Source organism: Leptonychotes weddellii, chromosome 10, assembly GCF_054177405.1.
Source record: "Leptonychotes weddellii isolate Sample4059 chromosome 10, ASM5417740v2, whole genome shotgun sequence".
NCBI lineage: Eukaryota > Metazoa > Chordata > Mammalia > Carnivora > Phocidae > Leptonychotes > Leptonychotes weddellii.
The window spans coordinates 99,801,825-99,829,524 of NC_138378.1; the positions used below are offsets into that span (position 1 = coordinate 99,801,825).

At 34.4% G+C, this 27,700-nt stretch overlaps 1 protein-coding gene and 1 pseudogene across 1 annotated transcript in view; both read right to left on the reverse strand.

Moving 5' to 3' along the window:
* BIRC6 (baculoviral IAP repeat containing 6) overlaps positions 1-27,700 on the reverse strand; it is a 218,977-nt gene that overhangs the window by 104,322 nt on the left and 86,955 nt on the right. Inside the window, exons 24-41 of the mRNA XM_081797299.1 lie at positions 26,591-26,894; positions 26,221-26,429; positions 25,411-25,757; positions 24,579-24,798; positions 23,941-24,074; positions 23,076-23,213; positions 21,433-21,560; positions 17,699-17,830; positions 16,666-16,881; positions 15,720-15,903; positions 14,946-15,101; positions 11,390-11,523; positions 10,595-10,748; positions 8,199-8,315; positions 5,842-5,996; positions 5,211-5,337; positions 2,935-3,045; positions 1,231-1,364 (exon numbers count right to left, since the gene is read on the reverse strand). Coding sequence (XP_081653425.1) covers positions 1,231-1,364; positions 2,935-3,045; positions 5,211-5,337; positions 5,842-5,996; positions 8,199-8,315; positions 10,595-10,748; positions 11,390-11,523; positions 14,946-15,101; positions 15,720-15,903; positions 16,666-16,881; positions 17,699-17,830; positions 21,433-21,560; positions 23,076-23,213; positions 23,941-24,074; positions 24,579-24,798; positions 25,411-25,757; positions 26,221-26,429; positions 26,591-26,894 — 3,100 coding nt within the window. The remainder of the gene's footprint in view (positions 1-1,230; positions 1,365-2,934; positions 3,046-5,210; positions 5,338-5,841; positions 5,997-8,198; positions 8,316-10,594; positions 10,749-11,389; positions 11,524-14,945; positions 15,102-15,719; positions 15,904-16,665; positions 16,882-17,698; positions 17,831-21,432; positions 21,561-23,075; positions 23,214-23,940; positions 24,075-24,578; positions 24,799-25,410; positions 25,758-26,220; positions 26,430-26,590; positions 26,895-27,700) is intronic.
* Positions 12,207-14,938, reverse strand: LOC102734952 (large ribosomal subunit protein uL4 pseudogene; annotated as a pseudogene).

Genomic DNA, 27,700 nt, shown 5'->3' on the forward strand with positions numbered 1-27,700 from the left:
TATCAGAGGAAAGTCTGATCTTCAATAACTTATTCTGCCTTTAAAAAAACAAAAGCGGGAAGAAAAAAACTCTATTTTATACAATAGCATGCTCTCCAACACCTAGTTCTACCGCTGATAAGGTGCGTAATTGTGGGCAATGCAGATAATGCATCTTCTCATATGTAAAATAATGAAGTTATTAGAATCAATGATCCCAGGAACCTTCACATTCCAAATTCATAAATCTCTATGTACAATGATCCCTTGATAATATGCCTCTGCTCCCACCAACACTCTGGCCCCATCTAACTACAATAGTTTCTTCTCTTATTTTCATCCTTGTCTCATTTGTTTTATTGTGATCTGCAAAATGAAAGTACATGCAATATGAGAGTACTGACTAAACATATCCAACAGAATTTAAGCTGCAAGAAGTCAGAGACTTGGTCTTGGTAACTACTTATATCCCCAGCACTTAGAACAATACCTGGACCTAGCACACAGAAGCATCTTAAAAACCTACTGAATAATTGAAACATTAGAAAGGATGGTACTATTACAGACTAGACAGCTAAATGAGAATCTGTCTAATGGCAAATCCAGAGAAGAATTTAAGATGGTAAGTTTAAAAAGACGGTAATGTTGCATAACCTGCACTGAAAAGACGCTATGAACACTAAATATATATTTTATATAAAAAGAAATAAAATGAAGTAGAAATATTTTAAAAAGCAGTACAATGTAACAAGAAATTAATTGACATAAAGGAGGTTTATAGTAAGACTAAAAAATGTTTGTAAGCTCCGAGCAATACTTGTTATTTTTTGTTCAACTATATTTAATATTATAAAATGATTAAGTTAGGTTAATTATCAATCTTGCAGTAGGTCATTAAAATGGTACATTATTTTTTAAAATGTTTTTAATTCCAAAATTTCTGAAATGCTTCCCTTTCAGGTATTTTTTCAGAATGTTTCTTAAATTATCCAAAATTAATGTCAAAAATACATACGTGCATAAAAATCCAGTAAAAATTCAAGAGAAAATTTACTACCTACTATGCTTCAGTTTCAATATAGCTATTATTACATATTACTCAAAACATTTTATATTATATGGATATATAAAATAGTATCATTTAATACCTTAGCAATAAAAATTTTACATATTAGGTGCATTAAGTTTTTCTTTACAGAAGTGTTTATTGAATAGTCTGGGCCTATCACTAGTTTCCAAACGTCATCCTACCTGTGGACTGTGTTGATTTGTTCCATGTGGACTGGTGCCAGAAAGAAATTTCACTAAGACATGAATCAGGTTTGGATCTGAAACCAGCAGATGAGCAGTACTCTCCTGAGTTGCAATGGCACTGCTTGAACCCGCTGTAAAACATTTAAAAACAAAAATGCTCTTAACAAATGGACCCTGAAACAACAGAAATACAGTATATAAAATATCTTTTAGTTTCAAGGAAAACTCACAAATTCCTGGGAGTTAGTGTTTGTTTTTTTTCCTTAAGATCTTATTCATTTATTTCAGACAGTGAGAGAGCGAGAGAAAGCACCAGAGGGGCAAGGGGCAGAGGGAGAAGCAGACTCCCTGCTGAGCAGTGAGTGGGATGCAAGGGATCATAACCCGAGCCAAAGGTGGACACCTAACCAACTGAGCCACCCAGGCGCCCCTAGTAGTTTACTAAAAAGGTCTGAATCTCTACTGTATTGACTAAGTTGGACTCGTTCTCTATTTTCATCTATCTTCCCTCTCTTCTAATCTATAGAAAATAGACTATAAAAAATACCTAGTTTAATGTGCATCTTATTTAGTATACAGTCAAGTGGAAAAGAAATAATTAAATGCTTACTGACCTTTTGGTGAGCCTATTCTTGGTAATTACTTCCCTCTTTCAGAAATAGGGATCTACTTTTTGGGTAAATCTTAACCCTGCTTTCTAAGATAAATCTAGGCAAAAACTATTCACTTTTGCATGTCAGTAGTATAATGGTTGTGCACTGTTAAATGATATACAGTTAACACATCAGTTTTCTGAACTGAATAAACTATCCTTGGTGTTAAATCTATCTTCCATATGAGAGAGTGATGTTTTCGATCCCATATTTGGAAAACATTCCAAATGAAAAAAATAGCACTTTAATGCTAAACAATGATTTAAACTGACATTTTATCAATGTGACAGAGCTTTCTATTTAATGAAATTAATCTCAAACAGAATGGGGATGAAATTTACCTACCTCTTACCATGACCTATAGACAGAATGAAGATTTCAATTCATAAATGGCTAGGCCTTATTGTCTGCTATGAACTTTCATCCCTACCTCACGACACTCTCAAGAATGCCAGATAAAACCCAGACCTATACGTGAAAAATAAAACCAATACACACTACAGAAGATAATGTAGGATTATCTTCATGACTTCAGGATACATAAAATCAGAGAAAGCACTAGAAGTTCCTTTCTAAAAAGGTGCAGAAATTATTTTACTATCCTAATTATAATAAGAAAAGGGGGTGGAGTAATAAAGTAGAAAACCTATAATCACAATCTGAGAAAAAGCAATTATATTCTATGAATACAGCTTTTAGATGTGGTAAACTAATCATACATATTTATGAATATAATAAATCATTTTTTGAGTGCAAAGTTACTTTAAAAATAACACAAAACAGTAAACATTTGATTTTGTACTCAAAAAGCAATCAGTTTTAGTAAAACTATGATTTGAACTCGTGATGGTAGATGAGAGTATATTATCAAAGCCTAAGATATATAAGAACAAATTCAGAAGAGATATAGTCAAATAAGGAACACAATCTTTTCACAACTATATCACTTTTTGGAAAAATCTTAAGAATCTGATAGTAAGAATAAAGAAGTATAGGTCAGAGATTTAAAGGAATAGTTCGATGTAAAGGAATAAATGTTTGCACTTACGATTAAGCTGCATATTTGTCATGAGTGTTAGACTATGAAGCACAAGGCACCATGTCCGGAGCAAAGTGTTGGGATACCAAGCTAACACGGTGAGAAAGCTAGTTATTGATGCTATACAGAAAAGAGAAAGGGGGAAAACTTTTAATTAAGGAAAACCAAATGTTTATTAAGAATTAAAAATAAAACAAATTAAAAAATATGATACTATTTCTTTCAATTCACTACCTAGTGTCCTCAAGACATAGAAATGAAAAGAGTTCCCCATTAAATATCACTAAAAATTAAGAGTTAATAATATCTTATGGCTAAGTTTAAAGCTCAGCCTGCAACACATAAAATGTTATCATCATAAATGTGTTGTCTTTTTCAAACTACAGGCACTTCTATTGCAACATCGTTTTACTAAAAATCTTCACATTCTGCAAGACCAAAACCTGAAAATAACAGGGGATACTAGAAAAACAGGGATGGGGTAAGATCACTGAAAACCAATGCAACTTCACAACAAAAGCACAAACTAGAATAATTAGGTCACTTGCAAGGCCCGAATAGAAAGCGCTTATGATAGCTGGAGAAGCCAAAGAAGTTATTCAAAATGCATGAACATAATAGTGTCCAGACTGTGCTCTTAAAACACCCTTTAAAAAGGCTGATTCCAGATTTCAGGCTAAAATACACATAGACTGGAATATTTATCACACTAAAAGCTAACAAAAGTGTAGTATGTATATAAAAACAACAACAACAACTAAGAAAGGAGCACCTCACTGACCACAAATAGCAAAATTTCAGCATCAGTAAGTGCAACAATTGTAACTGAAACAAAAAAAAAAAGGAAAAACCATAAACTTATACAGATATTTATTAAAGAAACTAACTGATCATGCACGTAGACTCCTTGTGAACCAATTCAATTTAAAAACTAAAAAAAGAAAAAGAAAAAAACAGTTCTGGCATTTTCCCTGCCTCTATTATACAAACTACCAACAGAGGGTGACATATTAGCCTATGAAAGGAATTTTCTCTTTATCAAAGTGTTTCAACTAAAATAAAGAAGTGATAAAATTCGACTATCCTCATTTTGAAACCTCTAATGAATTATTAATGGCACTAAGCATCATTGTCGTTACTTAACAATGTAAAAAGAGAGGCAACCTAGGAAACTGCCTTTTAAAAAAATCAGATTAAGCTCCAGGTCTAACTACCACTTTATAGGAAATCGAGAGGACACCATGGAGATACAATCACTAAAAATCAGGACCCTGGAAATCCTGAAAGACAAAAGACCAAACTTCTTTGATAAATGACTTTGTTAAGGGGATAAAAAAGACGTGGAGTGAACCTATACAGATTAAGAGGAATTAAAGAAACATAATTAAAATATGCAAATCTTATATGGATTCTATTTCAAATTTTAAAGATTTTATAACAGTTGGGACAACTGGAAATCTGAACATTAATATCTGATAATAATGAAGTTATTTACTTTTTTACTCATTAACTCTTGTTTATGTGTATCATTTTCACAATAACAAAGTTGAAAATAACAATGGGAGCACAATTTATAATAATTATTAGTGCAGTGGAAGAGATGAAAACCTATTAATTAAAGCCGGACTGGCTCCTGCCAAGACAACACAGATTTAAGTGGGACCATGAGCCAGTGGGGCTGTCACTAAGGTTTAAAGACAAGCCTACGAGAGCCATGCAAGATACAGAATACACCCCTGTGAAGGAGAAAGCAGCAGAAATAGATGATCATTTACACTTTTCTTAAAATATAATGTAAACAGATTCCTGCAGCCAGAGCTAAAGGCTAATTGTATTTCTGTAGAAGGGTGTTATATTACTCCCATTATTTTCACACTCTTGCATTTGTCAAAAGCAAAAACAAAAACCTGCAAAAGCTAACTAATACAACTTCCACAGGAAATGGGATATCCTTCTCCAAGTTATCAATTCCCTTGGTGCTGATTCACATTTTCCCGAAACACCAGTGGCAACAGAACAGCTCATGAACAAGATGGTATTTTTTGGAAATACAAAGATTAACACTGCAAATTTTAGTTACACACGGGCACAAGATAATACAAACCAGAGAAAAAGGGTTTTGTTCTCTTTCCTGAAAATTAAATCAATGTATAAAAAAAGGGTTTTTTTTCCCACTAAAACATTATAAACCTAATGACAAACAAAGATTAGGTAATATTAACCTAACTGTTGCCTTTTTAGTTTATTTATGCTATGTTAATAATTTTCCTTCTAATAAATCTTACCCTGATTTAATGAAATGACAGGTATTCGATTAGCATTATATAAAAAAATGTCTGCTCCATTTTCTTTGTTTCCAGAAGAACTAGAATTCAGGCTCAATGTGAGCCACAGCTGGAGAAGTGATTCCAACTGAAAAAGAATGAAAATTGACAGGGAAAACAAACAAACAAAAAAAGTACCTATTATATAATGAAATATATTTAAACAAAAATCTTACGAACGAATCCCTTTGAGTAATTAATTTTTCTATTAAATATTTCCTCTGGTTACTTCAATTCAGTTGGCAAGCAAACACATCTTAAAATTCTTGATGAAACAAAATTTAAACTGAATTAAAATTTATCATTTACCTAATAATAATTTTCTAAATTAAAATAGGTGATTCAAGTCTTTAAACACAGGTGTATGTAAAACATAAAATTGGAACTACAGTAATAAATCTTAAAAATCATAAAAATTATAAATAACCTATCACTGAGGATCTGTGGTTATCAAAGGATCTCCAATATTTTTCCATCTGAGATAATGAATAAATCATCCCTGTCAGGTTGAGAAAGATCTCCCCAGTTATTTTCAACTTTTACTAGGCTTGCAATAACGTGTAAAAATACAACATTTCTCCTGAAGTCATACCTGAACATGATGGACTTGAAGCATGGAAAAAAGTTTGTTGAAACAAACATTTAACATTGGGACAGATGATAACTGTATAATAAGCTGGTTGGATTGGTTCGCTGCTTGTAAACCCCCTAGAAGTGAATCATCTGTTCCAGTGGGAGACTGTGATACTGAAAATTAAACACAATTATGATTCTATCACAAAGTATCCGGAGAAATGTTCACTAGCTATTAGCATGTACAGGTTAAGTGAAGATCTTAAAAAACTTTCTTTTAATTGCATTCCTAAGAATGGTGGATCATCATATTATTTGGAAATTTGTTTTTACATTACCTGAAAGTCAAAAAGACAATCACCAAAGACAGAAGCTCCCCAATTCACAGCATTTGTCCATCAAAGGAACAAAACCTTACTCTCTAATTTTTATTTTCTATTTTTTCATAATTAATAAATGAGGAAAAGGAAGAAAAAGAAGAATCTTGACTATTTAAGAAAGTAGTTTTAGAATAATTTAGACTCAAGTCCACTGATTCTTAACCTTAATTATACATTAAAATTATCTGGGAAGCATTAAAAAATTCTGATGCCCAAGTCACACACCAAACTAATAAATGAGTGTACATTAATGCGGAGCAGAGAAATACATGAGCTCTGAGAGAGGTTTCTCATATATTCAGAAAGTTGTATTAAAAAGGGGACACAGTTCTGAACAGGATAATAATCAAAAGACACAATATTAAGAGAAACAGATATAAATTACAAAATCATCTTCTAATAAATTATTTTAAACAAGAAATGTCTAACAAAGAAAAGGGCTACTTAGGTCAGTCCTGAGTTGTCTGTGGTCATGGAGAGGCTGCCCAACAAAAGAGATCCCTCCATTACATGAGAGATAAGATACAATAATACTAGTGTACCAATACCAAGATGATAGAACACTAGACCTTTTCTTTGATTTTTCGCTTTGCTATATACTTCCTAAGGTAAGAAATAAATGAAGACCACCAAGTGAAAGAATTCAATTTGACATAAACATGTCTAAAAACCCCAATTTCTCTAATGTGTCGTGAACTCCCCTTCACAGGGGAAGAAGAACATGATGCTCTTCCTAGGTTCTAACAAGTACATGTACCCTTTTGCTCACCATGCTCCAGAGAAGGTGAAGTAATTTGTAGGCCTAAGAAAAATAAAAACATCCCTATCTCCTTAGCACAGCTCCTCAATCTTTTGTCTTTGTGAGACAGGCTGCTATCTAACTTAACTGAGCAAGTGCTCACCTGATAGGAGGTGATCTACCCAAGTCTAGTATTCTACTTCATCAATGATCAAAACAATGTGTCACAGTTTCTGTATCAGGCATGCCCACTGGTTTAGATATTGAGCCACTTTATTGCTACAAAGTCAGAGTTGTGTAGTTACAACACACACTGTACAGCTCAGAAAGCCTAAAATATTTACTATCTGGTCCTTTATATAAAACATTTGCCTTCCTTTGAGGTAGATAATTAGGTAGTAAATCCTCTCAATTCAGCAGTTCAGTTAGGCCCATATATATCTCTTCCATCCTAGTCTTAAAGGATGGTAAAGATGTCACTGCAGTAATGCCCCCTTATCTGGGGTTCTGCTCTCCATGGTTTCTGGTTTCTGTTACGAGCAGACAATTGCAGTCAGGTCAACAGCACATTAACACTCCATCACAACGCCTACATCATTTACCTCACTTCATCATGCAGGCTTTTATCATCAAACAGCACCACCAGAAGGGTGATTGTGAGAAAGAGAGAAACCACATTCACACCTTAATTACAGTATATGATTATAACTATTTTATTATTGTTGTTAATTTCTTACTGTGCCTAATTGATAAATCAAACTTTATCGTAAGTATGTATGTAAAGAAAAAACATGGTATATGTAGGGTTCAGTACTATCTGTGGTTTCAAGCATCCAATGGGGGTCTTGAAACATCTCTCTCCCAGAAAAGGGGCGATGACTGTACGTAAAAACCCACTTTATCATAGATGTGGATATAATGCAATGAACTCCCAGGCAGCTAGCTAAGCAGACAACTCTAGGAATTTCATTAACCTCACAACACAGTAACAAAAACATCATTCAGGTCTTTGGACTGAACGTAAGCACATTACTACATGGAGGTCTTTTGCTCCCCTTCCACTTTTCCAATTTATTAATCCTTTGTCTTATTTCTCAACTTGATACTAACTTAGGGAGGGAGAGGTGCTATATGCTTAGCCCCTCAGCCTCATACCACACATGGAATTTAAAAATCTGTCCCTGCTGAATGCAATGAAAAATTATCAAGAGATAAATCATTCACTGCAATACTCTAACAACGGTGATTTTCACTTACACGTAGGAGATGTATTTGTTAATGCTTGTAAAATGGAATCTGCTTCCAGGGTAGACATCATTTTCAACATAAGTTCGGCTTGCTGTTCAAGTCCAACTTCTAGGCGAGCATCTAGGGCTACAAAAAGCAATTCAAAGAAAAAGAGCTATTTGATAATTATTACTCATGTCCTACTTCCTACAATAAAATGTTGACATCCAAATGCAAAATAGGGTGAAGAGCGTGTCCTCATGGAAGAACAACCTGTCAGGGAGTATCAGCCACAGCACGTACATCTGTGCAAAGGAGGCTAGTTATATAGAGAGAGGTGGATCAAATAAATGAAGTAATGATAATGGAAGCAAATAAGTTAAGGATAATGAGAACCAGGTTCCTCACTGTCAGAGAAAAGATATGGAAATATGGAAGGGGAGATAGTTAAAATGAAGTCTAGGTAATATTACACTGTATGTTAACTAACTGGAATATGAATAAAAATTTAAAAATTAAAAAAATAAAATGAAGCCTACAGAGTTAGATGACAGCCAGATATACTGATATGAACTCAAGGCATTCTAGATAAAAAGGCAGATACAGAAATATAGATGCAAATGTGTGTTAACACACACGTTCCCTAGATCTGTCCACCAAGAGGGCACAGAAACAGCCACCAAAATACTAAGTATACCTAGCACCCAAATCTTTGTTTCTTAATCACATTCTTCCACTAAAAGGTTTTGAAAAACCCTTCCCCTTGCTGAAGTAGTTAATTCCCAGTCTGGGGAAGGAAAAGGAAATGATTAGCCTGGGGCATCTTGTTGTGCCAGAAAACAAGGAAGTGCTCAAAGAAAGAGGAGACAGATAAGCTAAAGGAGATCCATCCCACTGGTCAAATCTGGGACATTCTGAACATAAAAACAAAAAATGAAAACTCTGTGAATGTACTTAATGCCACAGGACTGTATACTTAAAAATGGTTAAAATGGTAAATTTTATGTTATTTATATTTTGCCTTAATAAAAACTAAGCAACAAATAAATAATAACAAATTATGACCCACTGAATAAAAAAGGAAACCATGGGTCTGCTTAAAAAAAAATTCAATGAATAGACTAATTTTTTTTTTTAAAGAATAGTTTCCAAGTACCATTCTCCCACACCCACAAAAATTTTTTACCAAGGAGAAAAGAATAACTTTACAATGGAGAAGACTGGCACAGATCTCCTTAAATCAGGAAATTAAACTTCAAATCTCTGGTCATGGAACAAATTTAAATCATAAACGAACTAAAAGAATGCAATAAGAAAACCTGAGCATTACACAACAGATACTTCTGGCAACGATGTATGACCACAATCTAATCATGAGGAAATAGCATACAAACACAAATTTTGAGGGACATTTTACAGAATAACTGGCCTGTAATCTTCAAAAGCATTAAGGCCATGAAAACGAACTCTGAAGAACTGTAGCAGGCTGAATGAGACTGAAGTACTATGACAACTAAATGCAAGGCATCATTTTGCTTTGGATCCTTTTGCACATCGTTTAAACACAACTGCTGAAACCTGAATGAGGTGTGAGTGTTAGTACTAATGTTAATTTCCTAATTTTGTCAGAATGTGCTTCCTGACTGCTTATGTAGAAAAATGCCCTGATCTGTACAAAGAACAAATAAAAACAAAACGAAAACAAATAAAGTTTAGCAACTTACTCCCAAAGGGCTCAGGATAACAAATGTTCTTTATATCAAACTTGCAACTTTTCAGTAAAGGTATGATTGTTTCAAAATTTTGCAAAAGATTTTATTTTAAAAAAATATTCTACATGACTAGAAGAGTGCAAAAATAATATTCAGTGTGGTTTCATTCTGTTTACAAATAAAATACAAGTTTATTATTAGCAGTAAAAAAATAAAAGAAAGCACAATTAATTAAAATCACTGGCAATCCCACACAACTCACAAATATATTTTGCTAGGTGTTATTTTTGAGAAACAAAAGATGCCCCATAAATGGAAGCTCCTCCAACGTGAATGACACCGAAACATATGGCTCTGTCATTCTGATGGCATACCTGTGAAACTAAACCCTCTCAGCATATACTCAGGCTCATTTTCTCAAAGGCCAAAGCATACATAAATTTAGGACTTGTTTTAAGTATAGCACATGACTGGGCGCCTGGGTGGCTCAGTCAGTTAAGTGTCTGCCTTCAGCTCACATTGTGGTCCCAGGGTCCTGGGATCAAGCCCCGCATCAGGCTCCCTGCTCAATGGGAAGCCTGCTTCTCCCTCGGCCTGCTGCTCCCCCTGCTTGTGCTTTCTCTCTCTGTCTCTCTGTCAAATAAAGAAAATCTTTAAAAGAAAAAAAAAAAAACAGAACAATAGCACATGACTTAAAATTTAACACACACTTACCCTGAGATACTGAAACACTAACTGTCTGTGATCCATTCTTCTCTGTGTTTGCAGGTGGCTTTGCTACAGGAATTCCAAGACCTCCAATGTAAGGGTTGTAATTGTAGGTGCCATAATCAGCACCCCAATAGTCATACCATGTACTGCTTATTGGCTTAAAAGAGTGGAAAAAAAATTGTGGTTTATTTTTACCTCTTCACTAAGAGTGACATTATTTACACTTTCTAAACTCATATGAGGCTACAAAATAAACATTCTCCCCACCCTTTAAATCACCAAAACACACTTAGGATCTTAATGATTTATTGGAATAGATTAATTTTATACCAAAATTTAAAAATACTTTATTTAGAACCTAAGAGATAAGTAGCATACTTAAAAAAAAAATCTCTTATACACAAAAAGAAGCAATATAACGTATTAGGGGTATATCTCCTTCAGAAAACATTGAATCTAATACAAAAGTAGAATCTGAAATAAACTGGGCTTAGAGGAGCTTAAATGCTGCTTCAGATTTAGTAAACTATAACTAAACTTCCCCATGCCTATTACTGGTGCTTACTAATATATAAGACAATAATTGTGGCTACATTAATAAAAGGGTACAAGTTTTCCTTATACTATTCTATTGGTATTAAAAAAACTACTATAGGACCTATAGCAAAATAATGAATTTTGAGAACAATGAATAACGGATTATATTATGTGATAAATATGTATACTTTTCCTGTTTTAAGTGATTAAGCTGAAAGTATAAAATGAAATATTTTAATTGCAAAGAATAGCATATCATACCTTAAAAACTTTGGCTGCAAGAGGATCCTTTTCCAAATCAATATCTAAAGGATCAATGTCAACTTCCATTAGATCTTGAAGTAGCTCAAGATCAATTTCTTTATCTTTTTCCAAAGAAGAAAGAGGAGGTGCACCTTCAAATAATTGAAAATGATTTTGAGAGAGTATGCAACATAAAATTTAACCAATATATTGCTTTTATTTACAGAAAAAGTTATTTTACTGGTATGTAACATGTTTCTATTGCTTTAAAAATCTCTAAATTTTTATACTTGACAATTAAACATTAGTAAGTATAAAAATGTATCACTCTAGGACATACAATTAAAAACACCATGCAATGATATTTGACTTCCTTGGGAAAAAGACCATGGAATTAGCCCTTGTTGAATTAGGTTGCATAAACTTTGTTATTTTTTTAATGAGAAAAAGTATATAACTTTATTGAAAACATTTAGTATACACACCATGTTCATGAACTGAAAAATGCAATTTCAATTTCATATGGATGTTGATCTTTCTCAAACTGATCTATAGATTCAGTTGGGTTTCATTCACAATCTCAAAGGGATTTTTTTTACTGGTGGAACTTGACAAGTGGATTCTAAAATTTATATGGAAGAGCAAGGACCAAGAATAGATCTTAGGGAGTCCTAAAATAGGGGTGACAAAGTGGAAAAATAAGTTGTGGTATAGTCAATGGCTCACTATACAGCAAGGAGAAGGAATGGAATGCCCTACAGCTCTACACGTTCATTTGAATAAATCTCAGAAACATAATATTGAGTGAAAAGGCACGTCACAGAAGAATAAACACGGTATATGATTCCATTTACATAAAATTCAAAAACACCAAAACCAATACAAACCTAGGTAATATAATTACAAGGCAAAGCACGGGAATGATTCAGACAGTACAGTGTTTTCTCCACTGGGGAGGGGCACAGCAAGGGCTTCAAAGGAAGTGGTATCCATTTCTTAAATGGGGGAATGGAGGGAGTTTCATTTCTAGAATCAACGTTACTCATTTTACTACCTCTAATATGTAAAGCGCAATGTTACATCCAATATTTCAGAAAATGATACCCAGTATTAAAGTGAAAAGCAAAGAAAATTTAAGTCATATGACTGTTACTCAACTTTCTTTTTTTTGCCTTTGATCATCTTTATTCAAAATTAGCTATCCAAAATGATCTGACAATTACAGAATAAACAAATTTCAGTTTTTATACAGCAGGCTTCTTTTCTTCCGTGGTAGCTTTCTTTTCTGCAGGCTTCTTCACAGCTGCTGGTTTCTTGGTAGCTGCAGCCTTTTTTTTTTCTGCGAAAGGTTTCTTCTGCTTCTTCACACCCTTCACACCAACAGCCTTCTTTTCCCTTCTTCCCCATCATAGGCTTCTTGCCTGGAACCCCCTTCTCATCTTATTTGGCTTCTGAGGCTGCTGCCGCCTTATCCATCCAGAGCTTGTGATCTTGGCCTGGCAAAGAATGGTGTTCTGGCATACGGTCTTTGCATAAGGGTTTAGCTTTGATAGGATTCTTGGGTTTTTCAGTGGATTCTTCTTCAGGACTCTGCGATGAATCCTCTTGCATGGTGCTCGGAGCGCTCGTTGGATCTCTGGGCTTTTCAAGATTCTGCTAAGGCCTGTATTAAGCATCTTGTGCACGGGAAGGTTGTAGTTACTCTTGAGGGAGGCAGCCTTATGCCAAGTGCCATACAGACTGTCTACTTGCAGAAAGTACTTCCAGTCCAAATGCAGAAACGTCACACATGCCCACCAGGGGCATGTTTCAAAATGTTCAATTTGCTTACATTAAGTAAAGTAATTCCAGGGATGGTTCTGAAAGGCTTTGATGATACCACTGTCCTCATTATAGATGATGCAGGTCCCCTGTGCTGGATACAACGACGGTTTCTCATTTTGCTATTGCCAGTTCTCATTCACTGAGAGTCATAGACCTTTCTGATATCATTCTAGGCTTTAAGTTTTTTAAGAAGCAAAACAGACTCCTTGGTCTTCTTGCAGCCATCAACTTTATCTTCAACCACCAAAGGAAGTTCAGGAACTTCCTCAATACGATGACCTTTAGACACGACCAGCGCTGGGAAGGCCAAGGCAGCATGGGCAGAGCAGATGGCATATGACTTCCGTGTCGTGTTCATACTGTGATGCCAACAGCGCCAGGTTTTGTTTGGTACAAACATGCAGGCCCCACGACACACATATTTCTAAAAGCACCCTTGGCAGAACGGTGAGTCCCACCACCTCAAACTCTGGGGATGTGAATTCTGCCAATATCCCAAGACTCAGAACTGGTTTGATGACTTGCTAATTCACTAACAGCTTGTTGTTTTTGCACAAGTTGGTATGAACAAAGTTCACAATTTCAGGTCAAATCGGAGCCCTGAACACAGGAGGCAAAGTAACATTTTTGCCAGATGATTCCCCCTTTTCAGAGTACACTGTTATCAGTGGATGAGCACACGCCATCACGGGGGTAGGAGAGGGTCATGCTCCTCTCAACCCGGCAGCTCCTACAGGAAAAGCTGCTAATCACCTTATTTTAACATTCTTTATTTAGAAATTATTTTGCTCTGAGATGTCTCAAAGATCTTTACTAAACTTCTATGCCTTACAATAAACCTCAATAAACCTTACTTTCCCATCCTTCTCACCCTCTTATTCAACATATAGAATGCCTAGCACATGCCAGCCTGTACTAGGGTTTGAGTATGTGAAGATTAATAAAACAAATTTCTACTCTCCAATAAATTAATTGAAGTCCAGAGATGAGGATACACTACAGAAATTAAACCAACTATAGCACGGTAAGTACTATCACAAACGATCTAGAGTAGACGGCAGCACCAAAGGCAGTCTCCAACACTGTTGCTGGTGCTGGTGGAAAAAGCTTATTGGAGGAGGACAAGCTTTATGTGCATCTTAGATAAGGAGTTCATCTTGCAAACAAGAGAAGGAAGTCTATTCCAGATAAAGGGAATATCACAGAAAAAGGCTAAAATGATTAGAGAACCTAAGACTGAGAAATGACAAATGGGTGAAATGACCACAGCCCCTTCAACATACACGGCAGTAACTAAAATACCCTCTTCAAAAAGTAAGGAGCAAAGACTGTATACACTAAGATACACATACAGTTTTTAAAAAGGCAGAAAACAAAGAAAGAAAATTCACCGAAAAAGCTGGATCTTAAAGAGTAAGAACTTGTAACTTTGTGCAATCTTCACCAATGTGTATCTTTAACTGTTTTCTAGATTATATTTTCTTCAACACAGCCAAATCAAACCATATCAAAATAATTAGGACATTATGAGAGGACAGTGTTTCATTATAACAAGCATTCATTCAGAGAATCAAACTGAAACATATTATATTTAACTAATGTGGTTACTAAGGCCAAAGCCCTAAGACAAAAATACGAAAATTAATTATCTACGTCACTAAAATTCTTAATTTCAAAATGTATTTTCATTTAAAAAAAAAAAAAAGAGTGCCAAGACTATCTTAAATAAAATAGAATTTAAGGAATGTACCCGTTATATCATGTGTCAAAGGTTCATCTATAGTTTCCAACAACTGAACCGAAGACTGCTGCAGGGAGTCATCGGAGTCCCCGGCTGTTGCAGCTACGTCATCGCTCACTGCTCCCTCCTCCATGGCTTCTGCAGCTACCGGAGCCAGCAACTCCCCTGTACGAAAGAAAACAGTCCTGTCTTAATAATTTCTTACCAGACCTCTAAAGCAGATTAAAGCATATTTTCCTCCCGTTTAGAGAATGACGGCATGTATGTGCTACAAACTATAAAAGAATCTGAGGCAAAATATTCCCCACCTACCTAAGGAAATGCTAGGACCCACTGCACTACCTTCAAATGTTAAAGACAAGTAACTAGTATGTTTACACAAAATGTGTAATATGAATCACTTTACATATATTAACTCACTTATTCAAAACAACTTTATAAGGAAGGTACTATCATTGTCCTTATTCTACAGATGAAAAGATTAAGGCACAAAGAGTCCTCAAGGCCACATAAAGTACTAATAAGCAGCCTATTACTAATATTAATAATGAAACCGACTAGCTATAATATTCCTTTGCTTTAACAACCTAACTCCTCCATAAAGACTTAACATTTATACATGTCAACATAATTAAATACAAAAGTAATTCTAAATAGTTGCTGCTGCTGTAATACTAAACAGACCTTTTTCACTCCGGGGGGTTCCAGTTCCTTTTAAATGTTACTTATTCAAGCTATGACAAGCTTATGTGGACATACTATGAAAACGGAATCCGGACAAACCTGCTAATATATCCTGTAGCATACAAGTTAAGGAATACTGAGCCCAAGCACCACCCCAAGATATATCTCCTCTATTGAAGTCAGTTCCAACCAAAAGTAAGAGTAGTCTTTCCAGTTGTGGTTCATTCACAATCTCACACAGATGTATAGTTGGCCTCGTGGCATTTGCAATACGTGCAAGAACCTGCAATACATTTTATGAAATTATAGCAATTACATATGTTTTCTCTAAAAACAAACTGTTGGAATAATACTTCTCACTGATGAGATATGTTTTTGGTGTCAAAACAATTGCTTGAGATGAAATACAAAGAAATGCATTTTCATGATCAAATATTAAAATCTCATTAAAAACTGTGGAATAGTGGGGCGCCTGGGTGGTTCAGTCGGTTAAGTGTCTGACTTGTGATATCGGGTCAGGTCACAATCTTATGAGTCTGGGTTGTGAGATCAGCCTGCTTTGGGCTCCATGCTCAGAGGCGAGTCTGCGTGAGCTTCTCTCCCTCTGCTCCTCTCCCCACTCACATGTGGAATAGTTAAAAATAATTTTTAAGAACAATGAATATGCTACAAGAAAGCCTTCAGGGTATTAAAACCCCTTCATTACCATAATGACACTTACTTGTATATTTCCTATTTTAATTAATAGAGAAAAGGCAGCTTGGAGATAGACATACCCACCTTATGTACATTTCAAATCTCTATTAATTTAGTTTTAACTAGGTTAAAATATAAATCACATCTCCTAAGAAATCACATCTCTTAAGTAAGTGACAAAATATTTTTTAAGTCTTTCAAGGCACAATAAAAAAAACCTGACTTATGTAAGGAAAACCAATAAAAGAACTATTACTACTCTTAATCAAAAACCAGTTAAAGTATGCAACCTTTCTTTTTCTTACCCTCTCAGTCTGTAATTATAAATTATGCCTATTAGCTTACTTACCTTACAAACAAACAGTAAGAGATCTGCATGACATGTAAAATCCATGGAAAGGAGAAACAGCGTAAGTTTCTGCACTACTGAAATACAACGTTCATGTGCCAGGGTAAATGGAAGTGGTTCTATCTCTGCACTTTCTTTTGTTGTTGTAACTTCTGTGTCTAAATTAGAACGGGACCATTCTGCTGTCCGACGTAACCGAATTAAATCCTTGAAGTGCTGCATAGAAAAATTTACTATTTTTAAATCAGTATTTACTGAATGAAAATTCTTTCAGTATAAATTTATTTATGGAATGAAAATATTCACTCAAAATTCACAAATTCTACAGGATAAAATTTTAGATAAACCATAAGCTTCAAAATAAGATTATTAAAAGCTCTACTGACCAATATACCTAAAGTCCTGTTGAGAGTAAAGTACAGGATATATAATAGAATTCCAGAAAAGTGAAATTCTACATTAAGACTACATTAGGTCAAATCTAACATCTTGAATAACAATTACCAAAATATCCTAAACATAATTCATAAAAGGTGGATGGATAAAGAAACCTATGTAATGTAACTTTAAGTATAGGGTATTAAGTTATCTCAAAATGTGATGGAATAACTATAACTTCATATTTATAGAAAATGATAAACAAAACTGGTTGCTATATGTGTTAAAAAATACATGTTAAGTTGTATTTTAAAATTTTATTTAAAAATCAACGGATTTAATTTTCTTAGAAAGAACACATTAAGAAAACTATACATTTCCCTGAATCTTTTATCTTCAATTTACTGGCATGCAATCCACTTTAAAGGAAGCACACTGGAAACATAATGTAAGTCCATTTCCTTGAGCTACCTTCCCTCAAAAAAAAGGGGGTTAGAATAGCTTTTTTCATTAATAAGCAGAACAGCAAAACTTTAAGTTTCTTATCATTATTAAAAATATTTAACTGCTCAAAAAAAATAAACTACTCAATTAAAAATATTAAAAAGGAAAGTGACTGTTCCAAAATAATTACATTAAAAAGTGAAAATCATACCTTTGAGGTAGCCTGCTTTAGTTTTGCTTGCTCTACCAGAAGTTTATATGATGATCCTTTGTTACTTTGTATTTTTTCTTTTTCCATCTGTTCCACCAAAGCTTTCTGTTTAGCTTTTAATAGGTTAAGTTGCTTTAAAAAAAAAAAAAAAAGAGGAAAATTAATCTAACTTTTTAACCCAAATTAACCTAACAGTGTTAAAAACAACAAAGTAAATTATTATATGCTTCACAGATTTCATACATCCGACTAATGGAATAAATAATTCCCTGAAAGATTTAGTTTTAACTGTGTTGCTGATAAGTCATTTCCAAATCCCAACTGATCTCTCCATGTTATGATTAAGACGTAATTCCTCATCCATGGCAAAAGGGAAGTAAGTGGAAAACTTTATGTAAGCCACTAATGAGACTGATAGATACTTTTTGGAGGAAAGTAAGTATTTTTAAATATATGGGCAAAACATTTTTATTGCACAATATTCTTAGCTTTGTTTTTATGGCAATCTCCCTCAAGAGTAGTACATTTTTTAGAATGTCTATGCTCTTTATTAATTAAAAAATTTAGCAGGATAACTGTAGATATGTAGTTATAAGAAATAAGAGAGATCTCTTATACACTTTACCCAATTTCCTCCAAAGATAACAATTTGTAAAGCTATAATACCACAACAGAGTACTGACGCTGTGAAATTTCACCAATTTTATTCAGATTTCTCCAGTTTCATCTCTACTCATTTGAGTGTACATCTGTTTGTGCACTAATTCTACAAATGTGTGGACACAGGAACCACCACTACAGTATCAGCACCACTAGGTTCTCTCATGCTGTCCTTTTATATTGCCCGCCCATGTCCCTCCTATCCCACCTGCCCAATCCCTAATCCCTCACAAACACTAGTCAGTAGCAATTGACCAAAACAAAGGAAGAAAATGTCTGCAAAGAAGACCTTAAAAATCCACTGAATGACTTAACCACATCTCCATGTAGGGCAGAACATTACTCTAAATAGAAAGTCACTAAAAAGTAATAGCCATAATTATAAATGAATAATTTAGTTAAGAACTTAATAAACCTACTTCTTCAGAGAACATTCCTTAATTTCTATTTTTGATAGATATTTTTGTTATCAGGAAAAAAATTAACTAATATAAAGAAATATTCCCTGGGCTGTAATCTCCATATAAATGTATCCTAAATTAAAAACAGCATGCACATTTATTAGATAATCAACATATGTGTGTGTAAGAACTACTATAAATCAGTATTTTCAGAAAACTGTCCTAAGGGCGCCTGGGTGGCTCAGTCGTTAAGCGTCTGCCTTCGGCTCAGGTCATGATCCCAGGGTCCTGGGATCGAGTCCCACATCGGGCTCCCTGCTCGGCAGGAAGCCTGCTTCTCTCTCTTCCACTCCCCCTGCTTGTGTTCCTGCTCTCGCTATCTCTCTGTCAAATAAATAAATAAAATCTTTAAAAAAAAAAAAAAAAACTGTCCTAAAAGTTCTACAATAACCACGTTGACAGTTACAATAAAAAAATAATTTTTAATTTATTTCAAAACAACCACAATCTTAGTCACCAACTTTAATTACTGTAAAAAGACATTTTCTCTCTAAACTATTTGAGAATAAGCTGGCAACCTAATGGCCAGCCAACTTGAATATTTTAGTGTCTATTTCCTAGAAACAAGATCCTTTCCTGCAAACCATAATAAAACCATCAAAATCAGAGAATACTGCTACACGACTACCAACTATGCCTCACACCCCACTTTCAGTTTTGCCAGTTCCAATAATGTCTTTCATAGTAAAGAATAAAATAGTAATATTTTACTAAGAAAAATCTACTGGGATTATACTCTAGGTTTGTTTTCCAACTTCATATCCTAAATTAAATACAGCAAGCATAAATGTCAAGTGTTCAATAAAATTAGCTGATTTTGAAAGGATGCAAATTATTACCACCTAAAATTAGTTGAGTCAAAAAATAAAAGAGTTGAGGGAAAAGCTTCACATCATTTTTCCTGCAAAAGATCAAACAGTTAGCTCACAGATGAAAAACCTGTAAGTGAAAATAAATAATTTAGTGCTAAGCCCATGTTTTTAAGAAGGACTAAAGCTTTCACAAACTTGTCCGATCTGAAGGATTTTCATATAAACTCTATTACAGTTTAAATCAATTATACAAATATTTATTGACAACACACTAGGCTCCATACTATGTATCAAGGATATAGTATTTAACTTCGTATATACCGGAAGAGAAAGAGAAAGACTCATTTTAAAAAGTAGTAATAATAAAGTAATGGCTCATAAGAATCTGACATCAGCTATAAATTCACTTCTACACAGTAAAATGCATATCAAACAAATTCTATGTGCAATTTCAAAAGGAATCATGGAACCAAGTGAGAAAAAAAAGCAGATATATGCACAGGTGTCCCGTATTAAAAACCACATTCTAATACATGACTTTGTGTGAAAGAAAGACTGAGTGTGAGTACATGCAAACGTTTGCATGATAAGCAGAAGAAGAAACATATATGCGCATTTGTTTGTATTTCAAAAAGAAAAAACCAACGCTAAAGGGTTCATCAACAGGCAAATGGATAAAGAGATTCTGGAACATTAATGGAATAGTGGTCAAGAATAAAAGAAGAACCACTGATATAATCAATATGGATGAATCTCAAAAAAATCAGTTTGAGCAAAAAAAGCCAGGTATAAAAGAGCACTCTGCATGACTCCTAACAATACTTTAAGAAATGATTTACTCACAGTGAAACTCACATATTTCATGTTAACAAAATAAAAGAATTCCTACCAAATTTATGACGAATATAATCAAAGGATAAAGTATAGAACACATGGGGAATATACTGTATGGGGTACTATCCTAATTTGGAAAACAGAGAAGACCTCTTTGACGAAGTGATTATAAACTAATGTCTAGTAAGTTAGGTTATCTAAGCAAAAGAGTATACTATGTGGTTGGGGGTTGGTGGGGAGAGAAACTTACCACATGCAAAAGTCCTGGATGAGAAAACTGGGGTTGGTGGTTCATGAATTCAAATTCAATATGGCTAGACTAAAATTCAAACCTGTTAAGTTACCAAGAGGGACCCATGATAGACACCCTGAAGCCATGTTAAGGACTGTGTCCTTCAAGCACAGGTCTACTGGAAGCTATTAAGAATTCAAGAAAGAAAGGTAAGATAAGGATTGAGAAGGAACAAAGAGAGACACCTTATGACTAGACAAAGAAAAATGATGGCCTCTTACTTAAAACAGTATTAACAGAGATGGGAAGAAGTAGACACTTTATTTTTTTAAGATTTTTTTTTTAATTTATTCATCTGACAGAGATAGAGAGAGAGAGAGAGCATGAGCTGGGGAGAGGGGGAGAGGGAGAAGCAGGCTCCCCACTGAGCCAGGAGCCCAATGTAGGGCTCGATCCCAGGACCCTGGGATCATGACCTAAGCTGAAGGCAGATGCTGAACCATCTGAGCCACCCAGGTGCCCCAAGAAGTAGACACTTTAAAGGACCTCACCAAAAATCCATAAACTATAAATTGTTGCCATCTTACAAATAAGGAAGCTCAGTCTCAAAACTGTTAACAATTTCCCTAAGTACCTCCCTAAATAGCATACCTAACATCTGATAACAAGTCTATCTTATGCAACCTAAAGCAATGTTCTCAAACATTAAAATTAAAAAAGCATATTGAAAATTACCTGTTTATGATGAACTAGCTGCTTTCTGATTTTTCTGGAATATAATCTATCAAGGCTACTACTGCCTTTGGAAGACCTATTTATGCTCTGAGTGTGCAGATTATTGTTAATAAAACTCCACTGGTTACCTATAAGACCAAGAAAAAGTGTTATTAGTAATTCTATTAAATGTGACTTTAAAGTACTTTACATACCCAGAAAACACAAATTTATAAATGTGTCAATCACGACAAAGCAGTTTTAAAGAAAATGAACCATTATGAAGAAATCGGTAGTAAGATTTGACCCTAGAAAGTCTAATCTAGACCCTAAATGACTTTAAGATCAGAGTTTTCTGTCTCTAATCTTTCCTTTAAGATAACAGCTATCTTTCTCCACAATTGTTTAAGATTAATTTTTGTAGAACACACCTGTGAGGTAACTCAATTCAAACAACAACAAATGCTCACTGCTGCCTATTTCAAACCCATGCTTTCGTGTAAGGACCCAAAAAGAGGATATTCAATAATCTGACTTAATGACTGCAAAAATAAGTTCAAAAATCACGCTGTGTAGCTCTACTTTTTCTCATTTTTAAAAATGTGTCCAGACTATTACTTCAAGTATCATTCTTCTGCTCAACATCACATTTGACCCATCTCCATTACTTGTTCATGCCGGCTTAACCTAAAGACATCTTTTCCTATTATCTACTATCCATTTCTTAAGTCAGTTCAAATTCTTCAAAACCTACAAAAAATGTCTTCCACCAATGTGTTTCCACAGTATCTGAATGATATAAATAAAAACTAAGATCTCCAATACTGTAATATTCCAAGTTTATATGGTAGTTACACATAACTATATAGATACCTCTATATCCTATGAGTGAACTGACCCATAGACTCTAAATATTTAAGACATTTTCCCTCTACATGGAAAAAATCCCCCACCCTTTTCCCAAACATAATGTGCACCATAACCAATTGATTCATCTATCTATAAAACACCTCAAGGGACCTTTTTTTAATACTAGAATCCTGACAATGTGTAAAATTAAAAATTTATGGCACTTAATGGCTGTATTTAGAAATAAGATGTAGCTATTTCAAAACCTTTATGAAAAGTGTTGTTAGCTTGGAAGTAGGGAAGAAAATAATTTGTCTTGCAGTTGGATTTCATTTAATTTTAAAATTTTTCTATGCCTCAAATATTTATGAGAAGGACTGAAACAAACAAACAAAAAAAATCTGGGAATTTCCATATCTAAGCATAAAAGCTCTTTATACCTAATTAGAACTCTACTTCATAATGACAAATAGAATGACACACTACACTCAAAGAACATAAAGAACTCTTCCCAGATTTCCTCCTCATAAATTCACTTACATGTATGGTATTAGAAAGTGTTTAAATGAACATGGGAAAAAAATCTCATGAAGGACATGCTTGTATCTAGAAACTAAAAGTCATGCTCAGATAAGGGGCTTGTTCATTAAGTCCCTCAAAAATAAGTTCTATCCTTAAAACAGATTCCTAGTAAATTTAATTCACATTTTACATAAATTACATACAGCTGGAACCTCCAGGCCAATAGCCAGTTCTGGAACAACCGCGTAGTCACTCAAAATCCCCACCAACAGATTATTATAAACTTCTGATACCTGTCAGAAACCTCTCCCTGTCTTTACCATTCATAGGCTTTTTTGCAGCTGCTGCTTCATCTTCAACAGTGGCCACATAATCCAGCAACCTGGACACCAGCATCACAACCCAACTGATCATGGGAATATCTAGTACTCCTATACACAGATGACAGTGGAAAAAATAATCAGGTGACTCTAAGAGTTCTAATGAAGTCTGAGAAGATAATTATGAGATAAAACATTTTATAAATTCAAAATACACCATTATCACTACTAACATTAATATTTATTTATAATAAGCCTCAAAACTAGAACCTATGGCCACAAATTGACAAACACATTGAATCTAATGGAAGACAAATGTTTTATGGTATGAAAACAGATTCTTGATTATAGGTTGAATCCAAGAGATAATAATTTATAAACTAGGAAACAAGGTATAAGGTCCTATTCTTAGACTTTCAGGTAACTAAATAAAAAAATCTCTTTCCCAATCATATAGTTTTAAACTAAGTTCTAAAGTTTTTGTTCCAATAACAATTTTGTTGCTCAAATGAAATACATTATGAATGATGAGAAAAGCAACTGTGCCTAAAATTGAGACTTTTAATTAAGAGAGACTGATTTTCATTATAACAGTACAGAAAAAACATAATAGTTCCCAAGTTCAAAATTCAAATAATGAAAACATAATAGATTTATAAAGCAATAATCATATGGCAGTCAATCACATGAAAGCCTACATTCTTATAAGTCTATAGCATAAAAGTATTAACAAAATGTACAGTGATATTAAAGTAAGTACTTCACACTAGCCATTTTATAAAAGCAGTATTTATAGGAATCTTATGTTTTTACTAAAGACGACCACTTTAAATAATACCTTCTGTCCTCCTATGCATGGGTAACTGTGGCTGAAGAGGTGACAATAAATTATCCAACAGATTAAGTAAGCTTTCTAATACTCCACTATTACTAAGTGATCTTTGACCAATGCAGGAAAGTAACATGAAGACCCTAAAAAAGAGATATGAGTAAAATACCAGTTTGAATCAATATGCTCATTTAAAAAAATAATTCACACTGAAATTTAATAGACAAATGACAGGATATGTGGTTCTTAGCACGATTTATATCTGGAGCTACAATGTTAAAATTAGCTCTTTTCAAACTCTTGGTTCTACTTCCTAACTATATCCATAAGAAATCAAGCAGAGAATTTTATCATAGTCTCAAAAGAATACACTTAACACATAAAGTAACATAATCTGTTAGGAAATACTAGTAAACACAGATCTACGAACTCCACAGATGCAGCCAGGAAACTAAAGAATGTAGTCTAGTTGTATCATGTATAATCTTCTTCAATACGTGCTTCACTGGGCATTCCCAAACCCTGGAAAGACGTGCTTCATTTCTCTGCTCAGGATTGAGCCACATACACAGAATTTCAAAATCTGAACCCTAACTGTGAAAAGTAGAAATTACTAATAAAAACAACTCCAATATTTTCTGACCTACCTATCTTGCGGAAAGATGAGAAGCTGCTCTGAATTGTACAACTCCTGAAGAACATTAGAAAGAAACTGACCCCACCATCTTTCACCACCACAGAGCTGAACAAGTAGAAGGCCAGTGTGCAACCGTATCTTGGGGGTTCCACTGATGCACAAGTGTTTAAAAAGCTCTTCACAGGCCTGGGCATGAAATGTGCTCTGCAAAACTGCAGGAACAGAGTGTCCTATTACAAAAGAGAAAACAATAAAATTTCCTATGTAAGTGTATGCTGTAGTATCAGTAGGGGCATACATAAATACGCTTTCTTTACTAGCAACCAGTAACCAATTACATTCTATTTATTTTGCTCTTCATTGATTTATTCTTCCTATGTAGAATTTTAATTGTTAAATACTGGGAGAGGACAAAAGCTAGCATCTGAATCAACTATATTTCTTATGTGTGGCGTTGGGTGATTCAGAGAGTTGAGTATGTATGTTTGTGTGTGTGCACGTGTAATGATCAAAAATAGCTCTTGATTAGAAAAGGACAGTATATTGTTAGCAATTTATTAAGAGTTTTCATAGTAACAATATTTAATATTTTGCCAAACTAAATGACGTACCACATCAAAAGCAAAGACCCAAGAAAAAAAATAATCGAAAATCCATTTAAAACAAAAAAAAAGGCAGAAATATGGGGAAAAGAAGGGGTTAACCTACAAACACATTTCGTAAATACATTAGAAAGAATATCAAAATGAACAATACTAGAAAATACTAACAACAACAAAACATGCAACAAAATCATATCAAACACATTTCCAGCATTTAAAGAACTGAAGCCAAATACAAACCATTGGAAGAGTGAAGGAGACTGAGTAAAGTGTCCAATAAATATCTGATGATGGTACGCAACTGCTCTGTGGAAGACGTTTGAATTAAATCTTTTGGATCTGACATTTCACTTAACATCTTCCGACTTGCACCAAGAGCTACTTTGAGCCTCTGCACTGCATTATGGGCCAAATTCAGTTGAAGCTGTAGCTGAATACAATCTTGATAGGAAGAAAAAACTCTACTGTCTTCTTCAACTGCCTTGTCTGGTTTTCGCAAAAAGTACTGTGCATTGTTAGCACTGTTAAGAGGAGGAAGATCGATACTTTGCAAAAGAGTTTCCAGTCGATGACAAGCTAAGTTATACCTGTAAATAAAAAATAGATGTACAAAATAATTCCTGCAACGTTCCGTTTTATATATATTTACAAACATACACTAAAAATTAAATCTCTAAAACATGTTAACAACCATTAAAAAGAATTAGTCAATTGTTAAGTACTAAATAAATGAAGCCAATTATCTAATCACAATATTTTAATTTATCAAATATTGTAACATTCTAGCTTCCTACTTTCTTTTGTTCTTTTCTTTTTCTTTTTTAAAGTTTATTTATTTATTTTTTTAGTAATCTCTACACCCAACGTGGGGCTCGAACGCCCAACTCCGAGATCAAGAGTCCCATGTTCCTCTGACTGAGCCAGCCAGGTGCTCCATCCTTTTGTTCTTTTCTATACATCTATGCAAAGACATTTCTTGAAAAATATACGTAAGACATAAAAAATAAAGGGTCTCAGTAAGATTAAAATATACTGCAATTTTCTAATAACCTGCACTGTATATCCTCCTGTAGAGCAACCATCATTGCTAAGTGCTGGTCAATTTCTGGCTGGTTTGCAGATTCACCCTCTCCCCTTAAAGGATCATGCATTAACTTCAGTTCGCTTTCCCAAGGCAAGATATACGTATGACCGTAGTAAAATCCTAATGGGATTTTGGCTCTGGCATTTGTACTTCCATAACGTCCAATGACAGTGATCTGGAAAAAAAAAAGGAATATACATACATATCCATCTGCAAAAATAAAATTGTGAGCAATGTATTTAAGAAGATATACTTTTTAATTATATGTCCGAATATCTTTCATAACTTGTTGGAAACATGGAAAACCTATCAATTCATTGTCTTGAAGTTCTTTACCTTCATAAACCTGCACACAGGAGGTGGTATCAAATCATGCAGAATTAGTGAATGGGTGCTTATATCAGTTGCCACTACCAGACGCCTCCCATCCACCTCTTCTCCTAATGTCCAAATGTCAATTGACAAGGAGGCCAAGTCTCCACAAGTGGGAATCAATACATCTGTCAACAGTATTGGTCTGCCAAAATCCAAGGTCACAAATCTCCTTGCTCCTATCAGAGAGACAGAGCAAGAGTTGACAAAAACCACCACTGTTTCAATTAACCAAAAGATGCATTCAAAAACAGTTGGGAACATGCATCTTAAGATATGAAATCAATTTATTAAACTACAAGAAGATGGGAGGGAAAGTAAATAAGTAGCCCTCAAAAATTTTCTGAAACCTCAATCCATGCTAGTTAAGACTTAAGTAAAAAGCATACAAGAGTAAATTTGTTATTGTGACAGCAATCAACTGTACATACAAGCTTAATTTAAAACATTAGAGTTGAAAAACTATTATCAAAAATAATATATGGATTAATTCTAAAAAGTATCTATGTGATCTTCTTTCAGTCATCTGGTCATTTTTTAAAAATTTCCCAATAGATGAGGGTGCCTGGGTGGCTCAGTCGGTTAAGCGACTGCCTTCGGCTCAGGTCACGATCCCAGGGTCCTGGATCGAGTCCCGCATCGGGCTCCCTGCTCGGCGGGGAGCCTGCTTCTGCCTCTGACCCTCCCCCCTCTCATGTGCTCTCTCTCTCTCATTCTCTGTCTCAAATAAATAAATAAAATCTTAAAAAAAAAAAAAAAAATTTCCCAATAGATGCATTAATGATATCAAATTATATGCTTGATTTTAGTTTTCTCAAGCCTTGTTTAACTTCTTACAGAGTTAGATCTCACACTGCAGCTCCGATGTAAAGTAAAAGTATAAGGCGGAAATCACACGTAGTCATTACTGCCACTAAAAAAATCCCTTAGGAATGTCCTCCAATAAAGAGAGACACAGCTTATCTCAAATAATGTTTTTGCCCAGGTATTGACACATGACTGTCTCTTCAGCCACTTAGTACCAGGTGAAGTCGATGGCTTACTCTCAAGGGCCACACTAAAGTGTGGCCCCAG